The sequence below is a fragment of the Trichoplusia ni genome, chromosome 9, assembly GCF_003590095.1.
Source record: "Trichoplusia ni isolate ovarian cell line Hi5 chromosome 9, tn1, whole genome shotgun sequence".
Lineage (NCBI taxonomy): Eukaryota > Metazoa > Arthropoda > Insecta > Lepidoptera > Noctuidae > Trichoplusia > Trichoplusia ni.
Window position 1 is genome coordinate 15434479 of NC_039486.1, and position 25751 is coordinate 15460229.

The window sequence follows — 25751 nt, forward strand, 5'->3', positions numbered from 1 at the left end:
TATTAATAACTACGCTTTATTTTTTCAATAACATCAAAATCTGTATTTTAATACTAGACGTAGTGTGGTGAAATAACTATTTACCCACATGCTTACTTAAGTACCTATGTGGGTAAAACAACTGAAGTGCTGACCTATTAGTTAAGTAGAGTATGAGATACGAAGGAAGTTCATACAGTTACGGCTACGGCTAATGAAAAGAAGTTACCTACATAGGTACCTACTCACTTGTACTTTGCATAGGTAGTTACTATCACAAAATGTGCAACAAAAACAGCGTTATGGTCAATATAGGTAATCACTATGCCGTCAATCAATACACACATATCATATGAACCTACTTCGTGTCTCATGAATTATAACAATCCAACAATGAACATTTTTAAACAAAACTAACCATCACATTGAACTAGGTTCATCTACTTATCACAGTCTGGTATCTTAGGTTAACCTTAAAATATCTATTTTAATTTACGGGATAACTTCGTGGGAAGTCATCCAGCCCGTTTCAAAGGCGTAACCGGTGACACAGTTTCAACATACAAAGACTTTGTTGAGAACTTTAATATAAAAGTGACGAATTTTTGTAAAACCTATAAGAAATAATTCACCCCCGTTCGATAAGAGAACCGATATGGAAAAATTCAAAGTTACTAAGGTACTTAACGTAAAAATAATCGGGTTTTGTGGGACTGTGGTTTATTTCCTAAACTTTGCCGGAAAATTATAGCATCCAGCTTTCTAAACATAGTAAGGTGGCAGGCGATGAGTCGCCACTACCTAGAACGGAATCGAGCTCATCTCGCTCATTCGTTATTTTGCCAGCCAAGTGTGGTGGCCTTAGCCCAAAACTCATTCGGCATTGACAATTAAAACATATAAATATTTTAATCGAAAAGGATTAAAGTAAGTACTTATTGTATGTACCGAAAGGTTATTGGGTTCACAACACTATAAATGAATTCTAAATAATATAAATATTTTTGCAATGAAGGTACACTTTGCTCATTGGGTAAGTTATGACCGTAATGATACAGGATTTTTATATGTAGTTGAAAATCCACTAGTAGTGTTCTCATTACCGGCTCCCTAGATCAAGTCGCCGCGTGTCTATTGCATTGCAACCGTACCGGAAAAGTGCCCGTCCTAAGCGCACTCGTTGGAGCGGAAACCCTTGGGTTGATCAAACAGTAAGGCAACACTCTTACATTTTTTACAACTGTAAAAGTTAATTATGAGTTTAATGTATGCGGCGCGTGCGGTTCTGACTGGTTGAGCACCGAGCTGGCGCACGAAGCGCAGCCGATGAGCGCGGCAGTGCCGCTGCGGCCGCGCTCTGCAGCGCCGCCGCCCCGCCGGCCACTCGCAGCGACCGGCGCCCGGCGTGGGCGACCCACGGCCGGCCAGCTAAGCCACGGCCACCACCCACCGACGTACTCTGTCTAGTGAACTAGTGTAGTTTGGTCGCAATACACGAAATATGAGAACCTGCACCATGTACAAAATAACATATGTGACAAGGAAAAAACAGGTACAATGTAACTTTCTAAATAATTAATTTAGTCATGTCTATATTTTCTTTCCTTAAGATTTAAAATAATTCTGTCTGTAGCTTTTCAAATTACTTCTGAATATTAAATCTCATCAAAGTATTCCTCACTGACAGTGACAGTGTAAATTTACTGCTGTGGCCATCTCCATGCTCACATATTCCTTCAAAGTCATCTGCATTTAAGGAATATATCATTCCTCCACGCAAGTTATTTTGTTTTATGAATTGAGCCTTTTCCGTGACACTCTGGGGTGTTTCAAACGACACCCATTCCTTATAGTTATATAGGTAAGATACTTTAGCCTCACTATCCTGTTGTACAGTAGTATCACTTGAAAAATTTGCTATAAAAGTACACACCTGTGGGTAGCTGACAAAACCCAATGCTCCAAGTGAACCAAACCCAGACGCTGGACTACCTACTCCATGATTATTTTTGTTGACTAAAGTGAAGCTATGTCCATAAGTGGGAATTCCAACAACAATCTTACTGGGATCTAGCCCTTTGCTCAAGTACATATGCACAGTGTAGTTGATATTCAAAGTAGCTAAGTACAACTGCTCCGATGCTCTAGGATACAGTGGAGAGTTTAAACCCGTAAAAGGAGTGTACTTTGTGTAGTAATGATAATCATAAGTCATGACATTCACAAAGTCCACATACTGATTCAATTGATCAATATCATATGAAACATCTACAATGATCTGTGGAGCAGCTGCTGCTATTGTCAGAACATAGTCTCTCTTCTCTCTGATAAACTCCATTCTAATCTCTCTGAGCAATTGTGAGAAATGTTGTCGTTCACGAGCACCGCTTTGCATTCCATGCAGAGCGGGGAACTCCCAGTCCAGATCTATGCCATCAAGGCTATAGTTCCTTAACAAATTCTTAATTGACTTGATAAATGTTTTCCTAGAAGCATGGTTTATTACCATTTCTGAAAATCCATTATCATTGCCAGCTCCACCAACAGACAGCAAAACTTTAAGCTCAGGGTTTGAATGCTTCAGTTTTACAACCTCCTGTAATCTTGTGTACTCATGATGCTCTAGACTTATTTGTTTATTTACTACCCGAGCAAAAGCAACATTAATGTGTGTGCACAGGTATGGGTGTATATCAGAAGGCATCAGCTCATGATCACCATCCTCACTAGGAAAGTTGTAGTAACAGGAAAGCACTTTAGAAGGATCACCATTTACACTGCTGACTGGCCTTGCACTGATTTCTCTCTGTTTAGTATGGATATTACCTTGTAGTCTTGGTATTGCAACTAAGGCATATAGCACTATTAGTATAAACAATAAGAACAATATGACCAGCATCACTGCATGCACAAATTGATAACAATACATTTTATTATACTGAGTACAATTATTATGGTTTTCTAATATCCGACGATACTTAAAATCACTTTCATCTTTGCACAATGTAGTCGCCATCATGTATAAAGAACTTAGTTCCTAATTCCTTATCTGAAATATTAAACAATGAACTGTGTTATTTAACTATTTTCAAATAATAAACTATTTCGAAGGGTTTGTGTTAACTCACGTTATTATTGTAAATAAAATCACACTTGGTTTTGCGAGTGTTTACGGAAAAACACAACAAAATAATCAAAAATATATGAAATTGATTTTGATGCCAAACATGATAAAATAGTGGAATATATTATAACGTTTTTATCAAATTGAATTCAATAGGCACTATCACAAAACTTGATACGATAGTCGCGAATCGCGATACTACATTACGATCACGGAACATATATTTACAAGCATTAGGTAGTTATAAATGCGAATTGCGAATAGGACTAAGGAAGGAACGTCATTGACCTGATCGGTGGTCCTGTCAAACGTACTAACGTCAAACCTTAAACGCGAGAGTTAAACGTGGTGAAGTTTTTTTTTGTACAACACTGGGTTTTTTTGACCTTTTTTCTGAATTCGAAAAAAAATATATTGTATTTTCTTTGCAAAACGGCTTGTAGCATTTACTTTGAAATAAACGGAATCGATCCCCTGTCTGTCTTTGCATCATAGCTCGAGAACGGATTGATAGATTGTTTTTTTTGTATGTGTAGGTCTTGTTTATGTAATTCGAATTATGTCCGAGTGTTCGTTAACGTGTGGGTCCCTGGGTGACGACTAAATGTAGTGGGGGTGAAGGTTTCTAATATTTCATGGTATTCATTTATGTGCAATAGTTGTTGATGAATATTACGTTTCGTATACAAGAGTTCGTGAGTAACTTTACATGCGAGTGAAAATGTTTAACAAACTGGAGGCTTATTCAATTTTTTATTTTGAGCACATGTAATACAGAAAATATTAAATAAGTTTATTACTTTTAATATCTTAGGTCTTTAAAGGGTCTTTTTTGTTTAAAACTAGATTTTTGTTGTGTATGTTTGTAACCGACTCCTTTGAACTTGAATTTAATCAACTTCGAACGGTCATTTAAACTTCGTAGACTTATTGAAGACCAATCCAATGACAATACAATCATTTTTTTTTCCTGAATCTGAATTTAATTTTCTGAAATTCGTTTAAAACCCAGGTAGACCTGCGTTTATGTCTCCTTACCTTTCAATCTTTTTTAAGGGTGATGTTTGTCTGATAATGATTTCAATTTAGTTTGTTATGAATTATGTGCGTTTGTATTTAATTAGACATGATGATAGTGTATTTTTTAATATTCTAATTTTTTCTTGTTCAGTATGTTCTATGTAGGAAAGTTATTTTGAAATACAGTGTTCATACGATTTGTCTTACTAAGTCATTGAGTCGATGATGTAGCTTGGGAAAAAGCTTGGTAAAAAGAAAACCTCATCGACTTAACCATAAGAAAGTGGATATTAAAAATATTATAAATAATTCTCATCTATATTTAGGTTTATTAAAAAGTCTAACATTACAACTTGTTTAAAAACCTTACATGGAGTGTCGTTAACGAACTGTGTGACATTAACTTGACACTTGACAGTGACAAGACACTATTTCTTTAATAGAAACTAAGAATGTGTCGGATTGTGTTGATATATTAGGGCAATATTTATTAAGCCTTCGAAATAAATATCATAGTTAAATGTAGGTCATACGTTTTAAATGCTCTCAAGTTGTTATAGTCCTCTGATCTAGTTTCTGGAGATGGATGAAGCGTCCATGAATCGTTATGAAAAACAGCTATATACCGTGTTTAAAACTTTCGACGTAGATAACGAGGAAGCCCTAGACAGGTCAGCCGTTCATGAACTCTGCGACGCATTGCAGCTAGAAGACCGCGGGGCAGCCCTCGTAAACACGCTGTTTGAGCGTCGCTCTGACCGCGTTACCTTCACGCAGTTCCGCAACGGGTTGCTGGCCGTGCTGGGTGGAGCAGCGGCTGACGGCACGCGCTCTGCTCCGGTGCCTCCCGCCCCTCCGGACCCGCCGCCGCTGCCAGACCCGCCGCCGCTCCATAGTGACGATGATTCCTCTGGTCGTGAGGTGGCACCCAAGTTTGTTTTTGGTTCGAAGAAATACGGTCGCCGGTCAAGACCAGTTCGCCCAGGTCCAACTGTTGATGAGTCTGCGAGCCCGCGCTCTTCATCTGCTTCAAGGCTCGATACGGAGGATAAACGAGTCCGGCAACGAATGAGGTGTAGACGAAGTGCCTCTGCCATGGAGAGTCGTGACGAAAACACTGCTTTTGTTGTTAGTCAAAGCGATCCTTCTTCTACTGATACTTTTGAACACGACAGTCGCATTGACAGAGATGAAGCTCTCGCTCTTTGTCGCAACTTGAAAATGGATGGCATCGACCGGCGGCTGGTGGAACGCATATTTGAAGAGTCAGGAAGTTCCGAAACCACAGTTGGAGAATTTTTTGACTGTTTAAATGCATCTCTTTCGACAACGATAGACGAGGCCACTCGCGAGGTGCGGGTGCAGTCCACGTCTAGCGACGGCGCCGCCGACATGGCTGACGACGAGGCCCCGGCCGGGCTGCCCAGTGAGCTCGTGCTGGAGGCGTGGGAGCGCGCCGGCGTGCAGCAGCCGCGCCGACTGCTGGTCGAGCTCGGATTCGGTGCTGCCACCTTGCGCCCTCCCGAGCTCGAGCGCGCTCTCGACGATGAACTCTGTGCTTTGGCTGAACCGGTCGAAGAACCTCGTGACGCTCGTTCTCTATTATTAGCAGCTGCTCTTGCGCTTAGTCGTCTGCGCTTAGATCTTACAAGACGTCGTGTGAATTTGACGACTGCCGAACGTGACAAGCTCCGAAGTGACGTCGCCGAAGCCAATAGACACGCTCGCGTTCTAGCTCAGGAAGTCGATGAGAGTCACGCGCGAATCGAGGCCGAATTAAAGGCTAGTCTGCGGAGGGCCGAGTCACGACACATGGAGGCAGCCCGTCAAGCTGCCGCTGAGAACGCTGCAGAGCGTGAGCGTGCGGCGGCGGCCCGCACTAAGCTGGAGGCAGAGATCACGCGGCGCGCTGAAGCTGAAGCGCGTCTACGCGCTGAAATAGCTACATTGCGCTCTAGCGCTGACGAAGCAGAGGCGCGAGCCGCCGCCGCCGAGGAGCGCAGCGCCGAAGGCGAGCGCGAGAGGGCGCGCCTGGCGAGCGCCCTGCGCGCGGCGCTGGAGAGCGGCGCGGCGGCGCGCGCGGCCGGTGCCGAGCCAGCCGAGCTGGCGGCGCGCCTGGCCGAGCTGCGCCGCGACAACCAGCGCCTGCGCGACCGCAACGACGAGCTGTGCGCCGCGCTGGAGGCCGGCGACCGCCGCCCGCCCGCCGGCCCCTCGGCGCGCTCAGGGGACCTCTCCGCTGAACTTGACTGTCTGCTGACCGAAGATCGCTGCGAGGTAAGAATACCTCACTGTAAAGGCTGTTTTTTTTCTGCTTTCTTAAGTGAACGTCACAAAGCTTGACTCTCCAACTGAACTCCTTCACCACAAGCTAAGCTATACTTAATACAGACTGGTTATCAGGCTTCTGACTGCCCATTATAACTGTCAAATATGTGTAAATAACAGCCAGGTTCCATAATGCAGCGTGTATAATTTCAGGGTTTACTGTCTACTGAACTAGTTTTCCTATTATCTGTGAGTACCACGTTCCATACATGTTGACACATGATAAAAGATTATGAAAACACATGATATATTCATTTTGGGAACTTATGTTTGACTAAAAACTTATTTTCTTTTCAACCAACTTCAAAAAGGAGGTGGTTCTCAAATATTTGTACATAATTATCTCAGCATTGCAGGCTCCATAAACCTATTTTGTTAATTTTTTATTTAATTGAAATGGTTTTCATTTGGTACCATAAAAATTTCATTAGGCTTTGCTCAGTACGCTGTTATTAGTAAGCCACTGGGCTTACAAGGAGCATCTAAAAATTTGTCCTCCTCAACAAAGCTAATTACCTGGGCAACATGATCCTCATTCGTAAGACTAGTCAGACTTTCTAGCTTCTAACTACCTGTAAGAAACTTGTACACAAGCTTAGGGATTATCACCTCTTTTAAAGTCCAGACTGTGTAGTTTTCTATAATGAGTAAAGAAATGCAGTGTCTTTCCTTAACTGGCAAAGACTGCCAAAGATAAGCCAGGACTCACAACTGAATATAACATAACCATTGATCCATCAACCCTGTGCAGTGAGGCTTAGCCAAAAGCTAAATAACTACCAAGTTGAAAATATATTTAACCTGGTAGTGCTATGTGACTGAAGGTTGGTAAGTTTGGGTGAGGCTGGAAGCTGACCCTAAAATAGCCAGCCAATTTGATTCCATTTTGCTCAAATTATTTTGTAAAAAAAAATATATATTAATTTTATTAATATTTTACGTGAAAAAACGTAAATATAAATTTATATTTCATTGAATTATAAGAGAATTAAATTCATAAAATTTCATGTTAAATCACGTGCCGGTAAAGGGACCACGAGTGGCCACCATATTTGTGACGTCATAATTTTAAAATTTCCAGCGTTTACAGCTATTACGTAGCTTGACAATAACATTGTGACGTCACATGCGCCTGGATTAGTTCAGGAGATGTTGGCGCGTCTTCGGTACTGGATTCAAAGTTAATTTTTATATAATATGGCGAAAAAAAAAGGTTTTCAATGAAGCTTATTTAATATCGTTAACTTATATAACAGACCTTTCCATTTGTGTAAGAAAAAAATATAATTCAAAAGCTCAGTGAACGTATCACAAGGATTCCATTTATTTTGAGGATCAATTCAAATCATTAAAATTTGCAAATAGTATAGAAATTAAACTACAATATCTGAAACACGTTATATTTCTTGTTAGGGTTCCGTACGTCTGAATACAAAAACGGAACCCTTAAAGGATCACTCGTGTGTCTGTCCGTCCGTCGCTTACAGTTAGTTATCTCCGAATCTATTAGACCGATTAAGTTGAAATTTGGTACACATATCAATTCCTGTGACCCAAACACAGAGGTGTGACGTGAGCAGATGAAATCTGTATATGGGGGGTCATTTTTGGGGGGGCAGGGGAAAACTAAAAAAAAATCTGAAAACTGCATCGTCTGGCATATCAAATGAAAGGTCTTGTTGAGAAGATCTTAAATGTATTTTTTTGTAATTTTAAAATAAATAGTTTTCAAGTTAATCAAGAAAATAGACGAAAATTGACCATTCCCCCCCCCCCTTTATCTCCGAAACTACTGAACCTAAAATTTTGAAAAAAATACAGGAATTCGTTTTCTCCTTATAGATTATAGGAAAACCTATAAGAAGTCCATGATATTAAAATAACATGGTAAATCACTCAATATTGTGCGTACCAACTTACATTTGCAGGTGGAATGTGTGGGAGAACATATTTTTAACATAAAAACATGATAGGTAACATCGCACGGAACCCTCGTCACGCGAGTTCAACTCGCACTTGTCCCCTTTTTTACCCGACTGCCAGGAGGGTTATGTGTTTAGCGCGTATCTTGTATGTATGTAATATTCTTTATTACCTTGTATCTCTAGAACCGTTGAATGGATTTTCACATTTGAGGTATCGTTAGATTTGTCTTAATAGCCCGAGTTTTCTTAGGTAGGTGAAATATATAAAAAAAACAAACAATATAGCGGCTGTTTGAAGCCATAATGTGAGGAAATAAAAATAAATCTACCAGGCATATGAAGTGGGGTATCAAAATGAAGGATTTTAAACACTGATTCTAAGTATGTACATAACTTGCATTTTTAGTATTAAATGGAACGATAAATAAATAATAAATAATCCGGTTACGTAATCTTTCTTAACTAAAAAGACATAAATAAAATAATTATTTTTTGAGGTGAGTCCCTATGTTGTCTGGAGGTTATACTTAGTTCAGAACATAAATGCTGTAGTTCGATGACAACGTTGTCGAATTAACAAGTTCGGGGTTTGTTTCAGGACTGTGATTCGTCTCCTGTGAGCATTGACCAAAGGATTGTTGGTCATGTGGAAGCTGTGACAAAGCTTAGAGAGATTTTTAGCAGCATACAGAATCTGGCGTGTCCCGGAGAGCAGACATGCCCATCGTGTACAACGGTGGGCGACAGTGTGCGGCTCGTGCAGGAGCGCGTGCGAGAGCTCAGCGAGGCCGTGATCACCGCGCAGGCGCCTCCCGCCGCCGCCGACGCCGCCGCGCAGACTGCCGACGCCGACCACGCCGACACGCTGCGGGCAGAAATCATACAATCTCAACAAAAGCATGACGAAGAAAAACAGAAACTTACGGGCCTTGTCAAGTTAGTATACGTCTTACTGTAGCTTACGGCGCACTGGCAATAAACTTGATTGCTCGGGTGACTTTTTCAGGGACCTCGAAACTAGCCTCGAGCAAATGAAGGCGGAGTACGACAAGTGCGAAGAGTACTGGAGCGGCAAGCTGGAGGAGGAGCGCGACATGTTCGCCGAGGAGCAGCGGCTCGGGGACGAGCGGCTCGCCGAGCTCGTCGCCAAGATCGGCGAGTACGAGCGGCAATTCTCGGCCGCGCCCGCGCTGCCTACCATCGACGAGCGCCACAGCCTCGAGGCGCAGTTCACCGACCTGGAGGAGGAGTTCGCGCGCTACCGCCGGGACTCGGAGCGCGAGCTGGGCGCGCGCGCCGCCGAGCTGGCGCGGGCCAGCGCGCGCGCCGCCGACCTCGAGCGGCGCCTGGACGAGCTGCGGGGCGCGGCGGGGGGCGCGGCCGGGGGCGCGGGGGCGCGCGAGCTGCGGGCGCGCACGGCGCGGGCCGAGGCGGCGGCGCGGCGCCTGCTGGCGCGTCTGGCGGCCGCCGACCTGCTCGTCAAGGACCTCTACGTGGAGAACTGTCAGCTGGCGCATCGCCGCCCGCTCTGACGCAGTAAGTCGCCTGCTCTCGCCCACGCCGCTCACGCAGAGTGCCTTACATTGTTATTTTTCTCGTTATTCCTATGTATAAAGGTGTGCATAGCCACTGGTGAGTACCGGTACACGTTCCTCGGCGTACTGCGCTGTACTCGGCGCGTTCATCTTCGTTATATGTGATATAATGCAACCGCATGAACAGCGAGCGGCCGGCGGTCGCTATGGTTATTCTACTACGAAAGCACGAAACTAAGACATTCCCATTGTCGAAAGTTAATAGTACCTACTATTGGAATTTGTTTGCAAACAACTGAAAATGCAACTTGTTATATTTCTTTCTTTTTGCGAAAAACAACCTATGTATGTGAGTTACTACGTGTGTTAGTCAAATATTCCCCTCTCGAGCCGAACCAAACCGTGTAGGCTGCTAGTGGTTTGCTCTGTATTATAGCGTTGCCAGGTCGCCAAACCTAATAGCCGGACAGACCAGCCAGTTTGGCCGGATATTTGGTTAAAAAGCCGGACACCCTATATTATTGAGGATTTAGGTACGACAATATTTTTATGTAAAATCAGGTCTTTTTGATTATTAAAATAAAAACTTTGTCTCTTTGAGTTGCACAATAAAATTAAATTCAAGATAGTTAAACATTTATGAACAAATAAGACATTTTTAACTAAAAAAAAATAACTTCATAATTTTACTTATCGTAAAAAGCCTAACAAAAGCCGGACAAGACGGACACCGTTTATTTTAGCCGGACATGCAATCAAAAAGCCTAACTATGTCCGGCTTTATCCGGACGCCTGGCAACGCTAGCTCTGAAGGAAGAGAGAAATGAAACTCTCTTCCTCGAGAAACAAATGCAAGTCACATAATCTTTTAGCGTTCATCGCCATACCCAAGGTCGGTAAAGATCCTTGGGACCTTGGGAGTTTGGCCGAAATATTAAAACAGATGTATTTTTCAAACACGGAGACAGAAAAAAACCGAGAAGTTCATGCAAGTTATATCGAACAGGCCAACAGACACGGGTCTTGCGTATTCAGAAAGGGCGTTGCGAATAAAGTACAGAGTTAAATATTAATAATAATGATATTATTTAAAACAATAAACACTGAGCTCGTCATGACCTCGATGATACTGGTACAGATTATAATTACAATTCATTATTCGAATGCCTGCGCGTCTACTTGGCGCGCTAACTCTGCCTAGCTTTACGGGCTCTCAGCTGACCGAGAGCCCGTGCAGTCTTACAGTTAATTTTTATTTAGACAAGGTGTGAGTCTAAGTCTGTCTAAGATACGAATAGCTAACCCGAGCAATGTAAATCGTCAAGGCGAACACTTATCATTATTGTATAAGCTGTTGCGGCCTTGACCATCATATTATACATAATGTAGAGTACATGTACCTCGGTGACAACCCCAACACATTCGCTTTAGCATTAAGGTTCCGTACCCGTAGGGTAAAAATGGAACACTATTGCTGAATGGCCGCTGTCTGTCCAAACGTATGGCACTATGTACGGTGATAGAGAGACGGCTAATATGTATTTTCACAGATGATGTATTACTAGCGCTGCTATAACAACAGATACTAAAACTTATGTTCGAGCTTTAGCAAGGATTGTTTGTTGCAAATTTATTTGTCACCCACCAACAAACCTATGACCGGTAATAAAGTTAACGCGGATAGTCACATTCGAATATATTTCAAAACGGCTGAGTGGTTGATCAATTGGTGTGTCGTATAATAATATGTACGTATTATAATTCAGATGTGTTGACACATATCGGTCGCTTACTATGTTTCTACTGTCTAGAGTTTGTATAATCATTGGTCACCAAGCTGTATCTCACGAACCCTGGTAGTTAATGGTAATTTAAAAAAAATATGTATTTATGTTGCTATAACAATTAATATTAAAAATATTGTATAACGTGATTAAGGGCACTCTCTTTAAAATGTCATTTGATTCCAAAAGATAAATGACTAAATATATAAAGTTCCTGAAAGCTAGGAAAGAATTTTATTGCATTCTATTAAGAACTTTTTGGATACTTACTTGTAATGAATAAAATCGGTAAAACGTAAATGCCTGCGTAGAGTACCGCCGGAGACGAGGCCTGCCACGCCTGCTTACATGACTTGTGGATGTGCCACTTCAATCTTATACCTATTTTCAAGACCATTAGAATCTCTATAGTAATAGGAAGCTAAGAATTATGAACCGTATGTAAGTGTATATATTTTGTGTATCAGACGTGTTTTGTGAACATTAAAATTGGAACCGTTGTAATGCGAAGTTTGTACAACATACCTGTTTTGTAAATAACAAAATTTATATTTGAAACGAATGATTCATTCACAATTTATAGTTCTTGTTGATGATCTCCTGATCTACTTAACCGATATTAGAGCTGTTGGAACGAATTCTATCATTCAGAGTCATTCAAGGCCACGAATACCGAACCATGTTATTTGATTCACTGTTTTATACCTAATGATTTAGCTGTAGTCACTGAGGCCTTATCGCTAATCTAAAAATGAGTCATAGACATTAGTATCGTATATTTCTAAGACACACAATGGCCCTCAATTCGGGCACCCACCCTGAGCAGCTGAGGTCTGCGTCACGCGCGCCGCCGACATTTGTGTCCGCTTCCTAAATGCTTCCTTTGAAGTCACATCTCCGAGTAAAACCAGTTCCGACCATCGACCGCTGCGACAGCTTGTGATTGTTAAGTGTTATTCATATTGTTAACTCTTATGCTTATAAACGAGGGTTAATTTTCACAGAGTCGTAATAACAAAATTAATAAATATTGAAATGACGTGTGATATAGCAGGTAGGGGTGCCGTCTTTGGTACTTCTAAAAAGAAGTCGATGTGAGCCTGCCTTTTTATGTATGTGCACCGATTACTACGGGATTTCATATCATAGCATTGTTTGCGAAAAAGCTGCCATTTAGAAATTGACCTTGGCCCAGTACTTTTTAAGTATTATTAAAATCATTTTAAAATTTTATACAAAGTTATTTGTTCTTATGATGTTCTTGTTGTTCTAATGATAATTGAAGGAATGTCTCAACAATATAAATGAAAAGAGAAACCAAGGAAAGCGCAGTTTTTATACTTACATTATCACTAAGTATGTTATCTTTATTTAGTCACTTTATTGTGAGGGTCAATTAGTTAAACAAGCATCAAAATGCGCTGTGTGAGAGCCGAAACATACTTGTCGCGCGCCACTAGAAAATTTAGAATAATATCATATTGTTTTTATTTTTAAGTAACGTAAACCTATGATACGTACTTATGTGATGCAAAACTGCAAGTGGTCTCCCTGCGAGGGCGCCTGCGGCTTGCAGCAGTTGAGCGCGTCACCAACATGCTTGAGCATTGTTTATGTGTGCAATATCGTTATCCCAGTGTTGTGTTGATGTATGTGTATGGTCACAGGCTCGCCGGCGCGGCCGGGGCCGACCTATTATACTATCTTATGTAATCTATTTGTGTGAGTACAAACCCATGTCTGTTGTATTATGTATTCAAGCTGAACTCCCAGAACTGTTGTTTGTTGGTAATATAATGATAACCTAGGTTGTGTTGTATTCCATTCCATAAAATTATATTCTATGTTTGCGATAGTGTGAGGGTGAAATTAAATTTATAAATTCGCTGATGCAGTGCCTAAATTTATATACATGTATACATATTATATACATATAATTACGTTATGTGATCAATTGTAATAAATGAGATATTGAGAACTAATTAGGGTAGTAATTAATAATTATAATATATACAACGATAAACTGATGTGAGCACTGTTTACTCGTAATTGGGCACTGATGCGCCAATGAGTAATACAATTGACATTGTGTGTGCGAACAACTTATTGTGACGTTGACGCTAATAATTATGATAAGTAGACCACGAGTTCGGCCAGGCCGAGATACTTGTGTTTGAACTATGAATGTGATTATTAAAGTGTTGATCAAACTTGGTTTTTAATTTCCGATGCCGATGTCAAGGGAAGAATACACGCACGCACGACAGTATAACGTTTATTGAAATACTATACATGAATATAAACTTGTTTTTACAAACACAGCGCTGGCGACGACGCTGGAGACGGGAACACCTGCGTTCCGCGCACGTGTGGTAGGTCCCGGTTGCTCAAAAAACATAGTCATAGAAATATACATGAGAAAAGAAGAAATACCACTGTACCTGCCAACGCAGCCGTTTGTGCCTGCAGCACGAGGTGTTATACCTGTAGGTGTTCGTACGTTTTACAACAGTCTATATGTGACAGTTTATGCTTACGCTTATCTATGGTGTCGGCCGAAAGGCATGTATTTAATTTGAACATTATAAAAACACATGGAGTGTGGAGGCGCTACAGGTACATGCCGTTGACGAGGTAGTCGGCGTCGTGCGCGAAGGGCGAGCGGCCGCGCCCGCGCCGGCGCCGCGCCGCCCGCCGCCGCAGCACCAGCAGCGCCGCCATGGCCGTCAGCATGCCCAGCCCTGCAACACGCCGCGCGTCAGCCCTGCCCGCACTGCCCCTGCTGCCCCCTGCAGCCTGCTGCCCCGCATGCTCACCTATGACGAGCAGCATCATGGCGGCGGGCGGGTGCTCGCTGAGCCCCTCCTGCTCGTCGCTGGCGCGGTAGTGCTCGTGGGCCGCTTCCAGACTCTTCCTGTCCAAGTTTTCCGCAGGCTTGTTTACCTGCACGTTCTGGATAACACGGATATAGTTAGGCATTTACTTTTCAAGAACTTAATGACAAGAAGTAGAAAATATAATATTAAAAGTTTACAAGTCGGCACGGTTTTATTACAGTTCCCTCGGCCAGCTTCATTCTCATCACGTGAGTGAGGTGTGTCACAAGTCACTATTGATGTCTTTTTCTTCTGCAAAGTATCGAGTAATCAGAGTTTTAATATTATTTTGCGTTGCGTTGTATCCTTATCACCTACTGCTTATTTGAAAATGATTTTATTTTATCATTGACAGCAACTAGGCCTGTTAGTGTGTGTTAAGGCAGGTGAGTACACGTACGAGTGGCAGTAATCTGTAATGAGCGTGGGGCCTGGCTCACCTGGTCGGCAGCAGGCTTGGCGGCGGCGGTGGGCGCGGCGGGCGCGGCCTTGTCCTCCGGCAGCGCCGCCTCCGCCGCGCGAGGATGCTCCGTACCTTCCTTCTTCATCAGTTCGAATCCCTTCTTAGGACTGTCGCGAAGTGTCTGCTGCTGACTCGTGTACATTACTGGAATCTCGGGCATCGTCTTTGGGGGCACGTAGACCGGTATCTGCTAATTTCACAATAAATATGATGAAAAGGTGTTGTTTTCATACTGTGCCCTGCACCGTACTGAAAGTGAGAAATACTAAGAAGAGGACTAGTAGGCGCGTTGGCCAGCGCGAGGTACCTGGTCGGGGCGCGGCACGGGCCAGGCGCGGCGCGGGTCCGGCTCCGGCCAGTAGGCGCCGCCCCAGCCGCGCTCGCCCGACATGCTCTCCAGACCTGACGCCGAACAAACGTGATTACATTCTGACATTCACATGTACCTACTTATTCTACTTACAGGTATTTCTTCCCAGTGACAAGCAACTAAAATAGCCGTTGGAGTAGATCATTGGCTTTGTATTTCGTAATTACAAGATTGAATTCATTTTCGGCTAAAACATTTGAAATATTTTTTTTTCAGTTCAAGCTCGAATGTCGGTCGGGCAACACTTTGAAGACTGTTGTTCACCTTTCAAATTGGTAAAACTACGAAAGTACTAATATTTTGATATTTTTTTATAAGTAGTTATTAGTCGTCTGCAACATATGTATAGGTAAAGTAAACCGTATACCTAATTCTTCAGATCTCATCATCGCATATGCGCTAATATAAACAGGTACGCTGAGAAGCACTGGCAAAAAGTATTTGGCTGGACTAAGAAGTTTACCTTCTATACACCATCAAAGTGTACGTATGTATTCAATGTTATTCGTATGTATTTGATATCATTATAACATTAAAACAGCTGGCAAGAGCTGCCTATATGATAAATGTACTACCAGTGTAGGTACTGTACACTGTAGTTTACCAGTGGGCTGCTGCTGCGGCCAGGGGCGGCGCGGCCAGGGCGGCTCGAAGGGGGGGAACTGTGCCCCCGCCTCGGGCTCCTGCAGCAGCCCGCCCTTGTGGCTGAAGATGTGCGAGCTGGCCGGAGCCTCTGGGAACATGAGTTTGAGTACATTTTTATGGTAGGTAACTAATGAATAGCTAACCTAACTTTGTGGGGTCGTGGTGGCCTTGTGCGTCTATGCATGGATTTGAATGCACGAGGTACGGGTTCGTTTCCAACACATGCGAAGTACCATTGTTCCAAGTTATTTATACTTTCTTAATTATTCTAAGAAATCACCACACTGACAAACAGTAAAGAAAAACATTGTGATGGCTTCAAAATAATGAAATCTGAAATAACCCAGAGTGACCGTGGTGATTGATGCCCAAACCTTCTCTGTATAGGAACAGGCCTCTGCCCAGCAGTGGGTCATTTATGGGCTGTTTTTATTATTAACCTTCCCAAAATAATCACAGTTAGATTACCTCAGTCACGATTCACGGACTGCAAGCATCAATGACCACTTTTTCGTGTTTCGCTTATCCTAAGCTAAGTGGTGGAAGAATATATGTATTTTTTTATTAACCATGGTCATAATAATAGATAGAGGGAGCTGGAGATGTTACCATTGTAGCGGTGTTGCGGCTGCGCCTGCGTGAGTCGGTGCGGCCATCGTTCGTCAGGCGGTAGCACGTCGGCCACAGCCGCCTCCGCGCTGTCCTGTACACACACTCGGGGTTAGTGGCTGCAGACGCGGGGCGAGCGCGCCGGGTCCCGGCAGCGTACCTGTGCGGGCGGCGCAGTGGCGCGCGGTGTGGAGGGTGGGGGCGCGGGCGCACGCTCCGGCGGCGGGGGCGCGGGGGCGCGCGCTGCTGCCGGGCAGCCCAGCTCGGGCGCCTCGTCGCTGCCGTCCGCGCACTGCGCTACGCCGTCGCACGCGTTGTACACCGCGATGCATTCGCCGCCGCGTCTACACTCGAACTGGTAGCGGCTACATCGGGATGCTGTAATGCCGATACCCAACATATAACCACCTCGTGCCGGTTAGCATAAGAGTCGTTATCCCTTACACATTATGCCCGGGTTTGCGAATATTTCTTAGCATCGATCGTAAAATTCGCCGGAGTGTTCATGTACTTACGTATAGAGTGTGAGCGTGAGATTTGCAGATCGAATTATAAGGGGTGCCGATTAGGACATCAGATTTATACATTTGTAACGTACTGAGAAAAAAAAATATGTTTGTTTATTGCAATGGATCAATGCATGCAATCATATAAGAAGATAGGTAAGTCAGTTGACGCGTTCCTTGTTTGTGGTTTGCGGACCAGTAGTGTACTCACGGGGAGTGGGGGGCGCGGGCGGCGGGGGCGTGCGGCGCGGCGGCGCCGTGCTGGCCGCGCTCGTGCTGGCCGTGCTGCTGGTGCCGCTCCTGCAACACGCGAGGTCTCAGCGCTGCCCGGCAAGCATGTAACTAAGGGCTAGACCTTAGTTCCTAATGGAACTTATTTACTGATCTATACGAGTCACTAGTCAGCTGGAAGCTCACCTTAAGTTGGCAAGCTCCTGCTCGTGGTGTGCGAGGCGCTCCTGGTCCTGCAGCTCGGCCAGCCGGCGGCTGATGGCCAGCACGCCACTGCTGAAGTTACTGTGCGCCGTAAATTTACAACGGAAGTCCTCGGGTGGCCCGCAGTTGAACAGGTAGCAGCTACCGGGGCCCTGTACACAACACAACGACACTAACGTATGATTTCGTCGGTACGGCTTAAGGAACATAGCACTCTGACACAATTAGAATGAAATCTGATAACTAGTAGGTTGTTGGCAGTTGTTGGTGTCATTTAAAATCATATACTTAGCTCGTCGTAGCTAGTCAGTACTATTTTGTGCGTCCGACTTATAGAAGACAAAAGGTTTGGCTGCAGACTAGCGGATTGTACGATTGTACCTCACACGTACTACGCCGCAGAATTAACGAAACACTCAGCGATTCTTTAGACGTCATCCGACTAGCGGATAAGCTGTCGGTACTGTACAGCTACCGTTAACAGCGGGAACCAGCGGAGACCGACCTTCTCCTCGTAGACGAACACGTCGCAGGAGTCCGTCTCGCAGCACAGGCGCAGGCACTCGTGGCGCGCGCCCACGTCCAGCTCGGAGAGGTACCGCGCGCCCATCTCGCGCGACTCCTCCGTGCGGATAATCTTATCGTGCTGTACATCGAAGCGCGGCGCACACGCGGCGGGGTCCAGCTCGCGCGCGCCCACCGCGCCCAGCAGCAGCGCCGCCCACCAGGACCAGGCTCGCGCCCGCATGCCCGCGGCTGGCTGGCCGCGCTCGCTCTAGCTCTCGCTCGGGGCTGGGGAGGCGCGGCGCTAGCGGTGCGCGCGGCCATGTACATGCAGCTGCCGGCTGCTCGCGTCGCCGGGGTGCGACGTGCGGCTGTCCAGGTTCCTCACTGCTCAGCTCACTAATTGTTTACGGTTACATTAGCGGCTGCAGATTGTGCGACGCGTGGCGGCCTGCTCGTCGACGATCGATAACTCCGCGCTTGCGCACTGCGAGCCCGACCTCGACCTACGATATGAACCTTTGCACGATGTGGCAAACTTCAACAATAAAAAATACACATTTGCATTCAAACAACACAATCTTGTTCATCAGAAAACTACTTAAAACTATACGGAATGACAAGATAATTACATTAATTACTTATTTACGACCTTATTTATATAACTAGCTTTTCGCCCGCGGCTACGCCCGCGTCGAGGTCGGTTATATCGCGTTTCTGTGAGAACTCTTCAAAAGTCCGGGTTAAAAACTATCCTATGTTCTTTCTTAAGGTCAACTCTATCTCTGTACCAAATTTCATTAAAATCAGTTCCGGTTTAGACGTAACAGACAAACAGACAGAGTTACTTACTTTCGCATTTATAATATTAGTAGGGATTGTTGGACTAATTTCCACTAAAACGATGTTTTTTCAGAGTATATACATATAAAGTGAATAAAACTAACATCTTATAATATCTTTTGTCCTTCAAATAGGATTAATGTTATCACTTGTACTAAAAAAATATATTATAAACTGTATGGTGTCCTTTCTTAGCAAAAGCTTTTGTCAGGTTGTTAAACTGTCCAAAGAGTGACAGGCAATAGGAAAGATTCGACTTTATGTACAGTTTGATTTATAATTTTATTTAAATGAATACTGCTCGGTCTTAGAGTTCTGTACTCAAAGAAAGTAACTTATAACTGAGGCACCTCCGTCTGTACCCAAGCTGATCTCATGAACAATTACCTAAATGCCTATCAATAGTTATATAATGTTAGTAAATAACTAAATACTAATATATCGCTGTAAAGCATAATCCTGTTTCCGTTTAGTAAAACAACCCTACGTTACTTCTAATCCATCCAAGGACATGTGTGCGAAGTTTCATGATTATCGGTTAAGTATTTTTTGCGTGAAAGCGTAACAAACAAAATTACATTCACCTTTATAATATTTTATGTAGGATAGTAATAGTTATTGAAGTGTTTAAGTTATGTAAATATTTACAAAAACGTTCTGAACTCTACCAGTTGCTTAGACTTTTTTGATGCGTGCATATAATGTTTAATTAAAACACCCATGAATTTTCTAGCGTCAACAAACCTCTCAGGTCTCGAGCAGCCGACCAGCAAGACAGAGTTCCGGCTCCAGTTTCCCAATTCCCCAACTGAATTAATAAAAAAATACGAAGAGTGTCAATCCTATTTCCATTCATTCATCGACCATATTTTGGTTGACCAGACGTAATGTGCTGAATGATCATTCCATTGAGCAGGTCTTACAAGGCTGGGCAAGAAAAATAGCAAGCGCAGTTTTTACGCTGGGATAAAATTACTTTTCCGAAATCTTGACCAGGGCCCCAATTCTGCTATTTACAGCGACCGATGAATGAATGAAATTTCGCTTAAAATGTCAATTTTCGTATTCTCTTAAAAAAAAATCTACACAATAATTAGAAATTCAGTGCAGGACGGTATACTCAAGGTCAATACAATTAACTTCCAATTCTTGTATTGGCAAAATGCTTAAGAGAATAGGAATAATAGTAAATTTAATCCAATTGCCATTCATTCAGCGGCCATTGTAAAATAGCAGAATCGGGGCCCAGATCCGCCATTTCCATCTCCTTTTTTTGTAACTTTCTCACAAATATTATGATTGTTATCAGCAAGCTCCTTTGAGGTCAGGGCCAGGTGCAAGCCTCCCAGCTTGCCCCAGTGTAGCTATCCGGTAGTACCATGCCAGTTCTCTTGCTTGAACTTGGCTGGACCGTGTTCACATTTAATTTAATTGTTACACAGGTAGTATTTTTAACACTGAGGAAGCTTTAACGGGCGGCCGATAGGTGGTGCTGTTTACAATCGTATTTTAAGTTTTTTTAGTACTACTCCGTCTCACATTCACGACAAAACTACTGAACCCAATAGTCTGAGCATGAAAGCTTTTTAACTGGAAAAAGGGTTGTCAAGTGTACACTTTTTTGGAATGACTTTGATATTTGGCTAAAATATTGTTTATGTAATATAATTAAATACGAGCACTTCGGTTCTTGGGTATTTCGTTTTTAAGGGGGAAAACAGGAACTATTACAACAGGAACACGCGGACGGAGTACCAGGCAACAGATAGTTTTGAATAAATGAAATTTGATTATGATAAAATTACTTTCAAGGTGTTTAAAAAAAAACGCCTCTCGCAGTTTAGAAGTTAATCCCTCGCGGGGGTTTCAGGCGCCCAGACTCAGGATAAGCATTTGTGGATCACTAGGTTTGGCGTGGTAACTTTAACCTCTCGGCTATCCGTGCATAGCTACCTCAATAACAGCTGACCGCAAATATTCGATTCCGCTTTTTGTTAAATCCTCTTAAAGTAAGTATTAGTCCTCTGGTTGACGTCGCTTCATAGTTTTAAAAAGCGGAATTGATTTTCAAGTACTAATATAAGTATAGGGTGATGGTCTGAGGTAGTGGAAGTCGAAAATAGCTCTCGTTGCTGGACATTTCCCGTTTTTATAGAATGAGTTTATTGAACCCTTGAGATTGGACTATTGAAGGAAATTGACCAGCGTTCTCTTCTGTGATTACTCTGTCCCAAGCCATGAGGTCCGAAGATTCGCACTGTTTTGTTGAGTAATCCCACTTTAGCACTGCAGTCCCTCATAACAAGTCTTAGTCGTCCCATTGACAGTGCTATCAGTGTCTTCGTACATATGAAGCCATGTACGAAGACACCGATAGCACTGTCACGGTTACAGATATACATGTCGCGGTCGGCGCATATACATAACTACAATATTTATCAAATACTTCTGACTGAGTTTCAGTACCAGGTAATGTACAGGTACAATGTTTATTATCAGTCTAGAAATGAGAAGGTCATTGTAAGCTCAAAGTTTTCTCAGTGGCGATTCATGGCAGGTCACGGGCCGCGCCGCTCCGGAGGCTGCGAGCCGGTGCCGGGCGGGGCGCAGGCGCGCTCGAGGCTCGCCCTCCGCCTGCGCGCTCTCTGCCCTCACAACAGCGAGCCACAGAAGGGTCACTAGTGCTGCTGCACTTGTCTCAAACATTCAAGCTTCCTATACTGCTCATCAAATAGTGTCGAGTCAGGTACATTCGTAAGTAGGCGACAGATTTTTTTTTTTGCTAAAATTTTGTTGTACCGCTTTATAATAATGTAAATTTGTTGTATGTATGGCGCGGAGGGGTAGTACGGCCCACTACTTGAGGAGTTGGAAGGTCTGCTGCCGCAGCTGAGCCTGAGGCTGAGGTCAACCGAATGTGCGGTGGGGAATGTTCTAACAATATGCTTGCAATTAAAACGCAGCCCAAACCCTGCAGCCTAGGGGCCGTGACGGAAAAAAGTAGCAACTTGGTACTAGTTGGGACCCCTGCAGTTTATAATAATGACTAAGGACGGGACTTAGAAGTACTCACATTCGATCAAACTTTTTTGGCCTTATAATAGGTAACCCCTTCAGGGAGGTCCGTACCCTGGTGAAAAGATATGAGGTGCATTGTTTGTTATTGTGATGGTTCTATATAAACCAATGTTGTTATTGATTTGCGAACTGAATGGAAAGCTTCACCCCTTTTTTCCGTGATGTAACGCATATTACATCAACCAACAATATCCGAAAACACCGCGGGCCCCGAGACCTAGAGTCACAGGATCGCTCGCTCGTTAGAGGGGGCTTGGGCTGTCAGCTTATCAGGTTCCAGGGTGCATTCCCTGCCACCCGAAAATTCGGACTTACGGTGATCGCAGGTCGTTTTGTCGTCCTTGGACGTAAAGAAAAATGCTTTTCCCAAGCGGCAAGTGAAAGCACGGGGCAGGTTACCGCCAGCCAAGTCAAATATTTGGCCGCCTGCTCACTTACATTTACGACGATATTGTTGTTGTTGGCATGTTTAGAGCTGAGCCAAGATTCTTGCTCAAAATTTCCAGCAACGTTTATATACGGATTATTGCCGCGTACCCAGAGATCGTGTGGTACCCCCGTATAATTCTAACGGCCAATGCGCGCTGTGGTAGTTGCAGCTAAACAGCTCCGCAATATCTTGACGATCCGTCAAGATTGAAGAAGTGCCTCGAACCATAACAATTTTAACCCGAACCTAATATATCGGAGTAGGCCTTCTGATGGCGGATGCGTGTTTGGTAGAGGTGCGCGGCGGTCGGCGGCGGGCGCGGCTGCGTGGCGGCGCGGCAGTGTCGGCGCGACCCGGCCGCAGCCCGACGCGCCGCCTTCATGTCGCTGTTCTTCAAGTTCAGGAGCGGCGTGAGTACCGCGGTTGAGCCCGGGCGGGCGACGTCGCACGACTCGCTTTGTTCTCGCGGTCGCCCGCTCCACGGCTCGACCTAGCCCAGTTCATACATCTCACCTCAACGCTTCCTATGACATCGCCGCGCTGCCATCGAAGCCCAAACCGTTTGTTGTGTTCTAGTTACGTGAGTATGCAAACGCTGCTCGAAGTAATTATGACATTGTCAACATTTTTCCAAAGCAATATATAAGTACTGTCGACTCGCTATTATGTCGCGGTAGTCAAACTTATTTAAGGTATATCTCACAACATTTAGAGTCTTCATAGTATTCATACGGCTCTGGCTCGATGCGGCAGCCCGGCCGGGTCGCCCCGCGCGCTCCCTAGGTGTAGCCCGGTGCAGGGCAAGCGCCTCGCAGTTGCTACTCTCGCTTTGCTGGGGCTCGGCACGCCCGCTGTGGTTTACGTGACTCCACCACCACCAAATCGAATTGCAACTACGAATGTGTCGATATCACAAGTAGATTAGTTGTAATCCGGTAGCCGTAAATTCTAAGACGCGCGGTTGCAGCGCGCGGCGGGGTGGACTCTACAACCAGACAGCCGACAGACAAACAGACTATTTCCACTTCCGTTGTCAGAATCCTAGATTTTTAAGTAATTTGTTTTTAAATCTTAATTCCAACGATTCTAAGAAAGGGTATCTTATTGCTGCGTTAGTGAACTTTCGCGGGATTGTCGGCGATTTGTAGAAAACTTAACGTATAAGTTATAACTTACCAACACACACTAGCTACCTCACAAATATGGCAGTAATTCGGTCGCCCCCGCCCGTGCGCCCTGGAGGGCAGGCCTTGGCCTTGGCACTTTAAGTCCTTTAGAAGTGGTGTTAGACCCTCTGATTTCATGAAGGTATTTGAGAGTTATGGGATCCTAAGAGAGTTATGGCTCGCTAAGCATATTTACTGTAAATAGCGAAGTTATCTTCTAAAAGAAAGATGGTCGCCTATGTACAAATACTATACGACTTCTTTAACTAGTTCAAATAAAATTCCATACTAGTACGTGATCGTTGAAGCTCGACAAATGAATTGCCCATTCATTTCCAGAGCTATATTTGTACTTTTTCTTATTTTGAAATAAACTTAGCGTGCATGTTGACTGAATTACTGTGGCCAACAGGAGTAAGAAGTTATTATTAAATGATGTAACAGTTTACTCACGCGTCTTTATCGGGGTAGCCCGACTAGTTTCGGACCCAACCGGAGTCCTTAATCTACTCGAGTTGAGCAGTTCGACTCGCGACCCCGCCGGTCAGCCTACCCGATAAATACGCGTGAATAAACCGTTACATCATTTAATAATGAATCAGTCTCACGATAGTTATTATAAGAAGTTATTTCTTTCTATTTTATTTTTTAAAACGTTTCATACACTTTATGCCTCAAAAATATTTGTATCGCAAGGTGTTTGAGTCAGACTCGACTTTTGACGACCTCCGTGGTCGAGTGGCGTACGCACCCGGTTACAAGGTGTCGCTAGCTCTGAGGTCCCGGGTTCGACCCCGGTCGGGTCATATAAAAAATCACATTTCTGCATTGTCTCGGGTCTGGGTGTATGTGGTACCTTTGTTATATCTGAATTCCATAACACAAGTGCTTTAGCAACTTACTTTGGGTTCAGAACAATTTATGTGATGTTGTTCGCATTTATAATTGCAAGGTTTCATAATGTTAATGTTTAAGACTCAGTGCAAGCATTCCTAGATCACACAAATACAGTTTGTCCTGCGTGGGGATGAAACCTGCGACACCTTGTTCACAGTGGGTTTGGCGTGTAGGGTATTTTTATACATACATATAAAATAGGTACTTTTTACGTCTAATTACATCAGACCGGGTTTGTATGCGAATAAATTAAGATTCCTCTTACTCAAAGCTCACTCATTTAAAGACAAAAGGTGCAAACATATTTTGGGGCTCCGTATTAGATTAAACGATTCTTTATAAATGTTGACTCGATGCCGATTGAGCTTGGATTCTACATTGCTAATGCTTCTGAGTACGTGTTCCTAAGGGCGAGATTAACTTGTATCATTTTGGTGTACATAATGTAGCATTATATTCGAAGCGATCTTGTTTCAATACGGCGAATTTTCGACTGACTTGTAACGTGTGTCTGTAATGTATCATTTAAACCCATAATTTCAGGCGTAAAGGTTGTGTGTACTTCATTAATTTTAGTAATCTACTGTTATTTGAAAAAGAAAAATGTCTATTTATAAAATGGTTCTGTCGTGGTCCCATTGCATTTTCAATTAGTGATAATCATAAGTTATTTAGAAATGAGGTGGATTGACTTCACTGATTTGTAAAGTAACACTCAAAGGGAATAAGGGTTCGCGAGAAAACCGACAGCTGAGTTGAGCACGCGAATGATACATTACAAATAAAACCAGTCTTTGAATTGCGCTACACAAGCTCGATACATTACCAGTCAATCTCCAGCTAGTTCTGTCACTTCAGGCGAGGAAAAAGTAGCGCGGACAGATCCCTAGTTATATCATTAGTGGACGGCGCAGCGTCCTCAGAAGGCGCTGGGCTATGCTGAAACATGATAGGTAATACGCGTAGGTGTACAAATATTAATGCTTGCGTCACCTGTTTAAATATAAAGAAAAAAGTAAACATTATATCCGAGTCATGATTTTTTGTATTCGGCCTGGATTGTTTTTTAGAAGTTAACAGACAAGATCTGACAGAAATGTGAATGACTAATGTAGTAATGTGTCGGAGCCGCGAGTGGGGCCCGTATCAGCTGAGCGGCGGCGCGCGGGGAGGCGCGGGGCGTCGCGGTCGCGCCCCGCGCGCCGGGCCCCGCGCACCGCTACTCGCCACTCGG

At 43.8% G+C, this 25751-nt stretch overlaps 3 protein-coding genes across 5 annotated transcripts; 1 reads left to right on the plus strand and 2 right to left on the minus strand.

Annotated features, from left to right (window-relative positions):
* On the minus strand, positions 1–3434 carry LOC113497363 (chitinase-3-like protein 1). The gene is made up of 2 exons (XM_026876901.1): positions 3108–3434; positions 1–3028 (listed from the first exon to the last, which is right to left on the minus strand). The coding sequence occupies exon 2, from the start codon at positions 2996–2998 to the stop codon at positions 1622–1624; it is 1377 nt and encodes a 458-aa protein (XP_026732702.1). The 5' UTR covers positions 2999–3028; positions 3108–3434; the 3' UTR covers positions 1–1621.
* A 990-nt stretch (positions 3435–4424) lies between these two features.
* LOC113497205 (blastoderm-specific protein 25D-like) lies at positions 4425–10524 on the plus strand. Its single transcript, XM_026876631.1, has 3 exons — positions 4425–6400; positions 8975–9312; positions 9383–10524. The coding sequence occupies exons 1-3, from the start codon at positions 4706–4708 to the stop codon at positions 9906–9908; spliced, it is 2559 nt and encodes an 852-aa protein (XP_026732432.1). The 5' UTR covers positions 4425–4705; the 3' UTR covers positions 9909–10524.
* A 3430-nt stretch (positions 10525–13954) lies between these two features.
* On the minus strand, positions 13955–25636 carry LOC113497206 (vegetative cell wall protein gp1). 3 transcript variants are annotated; one of them, XM_026876633.1, is made up of 12 exons: positions 25610–25636; positions 25344–25510; positions 19531–19754; positions 18105–18641; positions 17582–17751; positions 17376–17464; positions 16819–17036; positions 16659–16752; positions 16009–16137; positions 15342–15436; positions 15012–15224; positions 13955–14647 (listed from the first exon to the last, which is right to left on the minus strand). In XM_026876633.1, exons 4-12 carry the CDS (start codon positions 18345–18347, stop codon positions 14306–14308), a joined length of 1593 nt encoding a protein of 530 aa, XP_026732434.1. In that variant the 5' UTR covers positions 18348–18641; positions 19531–19754; positions 25344–25510; positions 25610–25636; the 3' UTR covers positions 13955–14305. The 3 variants fall into 3 exon arrangements, with proteins under 3 accessions (XP_026732434.1, XP_026732435.1, XP_026732433.1); XM_026876634.1 differs by lacking the exons at positions 25344–25510; positions 25610–25636 and adding an exon at positions 20235–22706 and having other exon boundaries at positions 18105–18502; positions 19691–19754; XM_026876632.1 differs by lacking the exons at positions 25344–25510; positions 25610–25636 and having other exon boundaries at positions 18105–18502; positions 19691–19963.
* Between the last annotated feature and the right edge of the window lie 115 nt (positions 25637–25751).

Coding starts and splice junctions, on each gene's coding strand:
- LOC113497363 (XM_026876901.1), bottom strand. CDS start 2,998: ATGATGGCGACTACATTGTGCAAAGATGAAAGTGATTTTAAGTATCGT.
- LOC113497205 (XM_026876631.1), top strand. CDS start 4,706: ATGGATGAAGCGTCCATGAATCGTTATGAAAAACAGCTATATACCGTG. Junction 6,401..8,974: donor TGACCGAAGATCGCTGCGAG/GTAAGAATACCT, acceptor GGTTTGTTTCAG/GACTGTGATTCGTCTCCTGT. Junction 9,313..9,382: donor AAACTTACGGGCCTTGTCAA/GTTAGTATACGT, acceptor TGACTTTTTCAG/GGACCTCGAAACTAGCCTCG.
- LOC113497206 (XM_026876633.1), bottom strand. CDS start 18,347: ATGCGGGCGCGAGCCTGGTCCTGGTGGGCGGCGCTGCTGCTGGGCGCG. Junction 16,753..16,818: donor CCACTGCGCCGCCCGCACAG/GTACGCTGCCGG, acceptor GTGTGTGTACAG/GACAGCGCGGAGGCGGCTGT. Junction 16,138..16,658: donor GCCGCAACACCGCTACAATG/GTAACATCTCCA, acceptor TCATGTTCCCAG/AGGCTCCGGCCAGCTCGCAC.